The sequence below is a fragment of the Tupaia chinensis genome, unplaced genomic scaffold (genome assembly GCF_000334495.1).
Source record: "Tupaia chinensis unplaced genomic scaffold, TupChi_1.0 Scaffold142100_1, whole genome shotgun sequence".
Taxonomy (NCBI): domain Eukaryota; kingdom Metazoa; phylum Chordata; class Mammalia; order Scandentia; family Tupaiidae; genus Tupaia; species Tupaia belangeri.
The window spans coordinates 1,744,238-1,746,712 of NW_006201951.1; the positions used below are offsets into that span (position 1 = coordinate 1,744,238).

Genomic DNA, 2,475 nt, shown 5'->3' on the forward strand with positions numbered 1-2,475 from the left:
CACCCCCGAGTCCCGGCAGAAGGCGTGGGGGGTCCCGAGTGCTGGCGGGAAGCAGTGGGGGCGGCGGGGCCTTCCTCTCTTGAACCACCTCCAGGCAGCCGGCAGTGTGGATCTGAAAGAGCTGAGGGACACAGGCTGGAGGCCCTCCTCCCTGTCGGGGGCTCATGACAATGGGCTGGCCCGGCCTGCCGTGGCTCCCAGCCCGTAAGGCCTTCCCTCCCGATGCAAGCCCCTGCTGGCTCGGGACACCTGGTCACACCACTCCACACTTACACCTGTCCCTGACACCTCTCGGCACCTCCTGAGACACCATGCACTGGGGAGCACATGCCCAGGTGGCCACCCCTCCCACGGAACCCTCCGAGAGGCTGCGGTTGTTACAGGGTCACTTCTGGGGTTCTAAACCCTCAGTCAGGCGGGCTTTGGGGTTATGTCTGCTGCAAACATGCCAACGTCCCAGAGCATGAAGCCAGTGGGGCGCAGCCCTGCAGGCTCACCTGGATGAAGATGGCAAACACAGGGGTGCTGGCCAGGCGGGCACCCCGCAGTTGCTCCCTGATGCTGTCAGCTGGGGACAAGGCAGTGGTTCAGCTGCCAGGCCTCCCGGGAGCCCAAGGCACTCGGGCAGCGGCAGAGCTGGGGACCGGAATGTGACCAGGGCTGGTGCCTCTGAAGCCGCTGCCCCCCCTCCCCCCACCGGCTCGGTCTGGGAGAAGGGAGGCAGAGAGGAAGGCGGGCCCCTCCCACCGTCCGAGGAACCCGAGCAGGGACACGGTCACATCCATTTGTCTCCTGCGCTGCCCCACCCTGCCCGAAGTCTCTAAGGAGCAGCAGCACCTGACGTCAGCTGCGTGGAGGGGCTCTGAGCACGGGTGCATGGCAGAATGACGTCGCCCACCCAGGAGCTCACAGCCAGTAGAAGCCGGCACTCGAGAAGCCGCCGGTGCAGAGGTCTCCGGCGCCGCTGCCCGTTCTGCACAGTGCCATGCCCCAGCCGCTGCAGGTGGGGCCCGGCTGCACTTCCGGGGCCTGCTCTCTGGGGTGGGCCAGGCCGGGGTGGCCTCCTTGGCTTCTGTAAGCGACAGAAAGGCCCCGGAGTGAACCCTGCCCGGCTCAGCACCAAGCGGCCTCCAAAGGGCCCTCTGCGTGTGGTCAGACGGCGCTGGCTCTCACCAGCATGCGGCGCCGGGCAGCCATGCCGGTCCTGAGCACCCTCAGCACGCTCTCCCGCGGCACCTTCAGCAGGCACTGTCCGTCCTGACAAAAGGCCGTGAGTCTGGTGTGGGGCCTAGATGGCCCCACACTGAGCTGTGGCGACACTTCCTAGCCCAGCCCCCAAGGCACAGGCCACACGTGGTAGGCCCTCCCCGGAAGGTAGAGGGCCCCACGGCCTAGCTTCCAGAACACCGAAGACCCAACTCTGGTGGCTGGCTCCTCAGCTGAGGTCTCTCACCTCGGAGCAGCGGACACCAAGGGACATGCTCTGCCTGCTGTCTCGAAGGCCATGGCCCCAACGGCTCCTGGGACAGACCAGCCTGACGGCCGCCCACAGCTAGAGCCTCACCCAGGTTGACACCGTGAACACCACACACGTGCTAAGGCATGCAGGGCCCAAACTCATGAGTGGGCCCTCACAGGTGGACCTGGAGGACCACTTTGTGCCCCTGCTCTAGCTTGGGGAGGGAACTTTCAGAACTGCTTCCACTTTGGCCACCCTGCAGTGCTCCCTACAGCTGTCAGAGCAGACAAGTCCGGGAGACAAAGGCTGCCTGGCATGACGCGAGATCTTCTTTGGAAAATTTTGGTGTGGGCGTGAGCACTTGCCAGACACAGAAAGCGATAAATCACCCCCCCCCACCCCCGAGAGGGGATGGCCACGCCGCAATCCCTTCTTCATTCTCCTCTCGGGATCTTGGGCATGCATGTACACATGCCTGGCATGAGTTCTAAGCCACTGGGCCCGGGACTCAAACAGCGGTCGGCTACATGGGAGTGCAGCAATGTAACCACTGTGCCATCTGCTGGTCTCTAGAACTGGGACATACTAGGCAAGAGGGCAAAACAGCTGGGCCGCAGACCGGCTGCCACGTGTCCCTGGGCACCAACTCGTTCCCCTTCCCCAACGCACGCAGTCTGGGGGTACCTGGCACCCAGGCCTACCTCAGAGGCTGGCTCCTCCGAGCTTGCCGGGCACGCCTCCTGGGCCCCTCCCAGGACGGTGCTGTGGGTCCCAGAGGGGGCCTGTGCCTGGCCCGTCTCCTGTCCACGGGCCCAGGCTGCAGCAGAAGTTCCCCTGTTACCGCCTTGGGCGGTGCCAGAGCCCTTGAGAAGGCTGGAAAAGGTAGCAGGGTGCCTCTGCCAGCAGCCTGCCCCTCCCGGCGGCTGGCTGGCCCTCTGCCTGGCAGGAGCCCATAGGTCCACATCCGGCACCACGTACTGGACGCCGCCACTTTTCGGGGTCTACTCCTGCACCCG

The 2,475-nt window shown here is 65.3% G+C and overlaps 1 protein-coding gene across 1 annotated transcript in view; it reads right to left on the reverse strand.

Annotated features, from left to right (window-relative positions):
• Positions 1-2,475, reverse strand: part of SNAPC4 (small nuclear RNA activating complex polypeptide 4) — a 24,626-nt gene that overhangs the window by 4,815 nt on the left and 17,336 nt on the right. Inside the window, 6 exon segments of the mRNA XM_027766261.1 lie at positions 17-121; positions 498-568; positions 838-1,072; positions 1,174-1,257; positions 2,161-2,462; positions 2,465-2,475. The exon segment at positions 2,465-2,475 is cut by the window's right edge and continues 155 nt beyond it. Of these exon segments, the coding sequence (XP_027622062.1) occupies positions 17-121; positions 498-568; positions 838-1,072; positions 1,174-1,257; positions 2,161-2,462; positions 2,465-2,475 (808 nt within the window).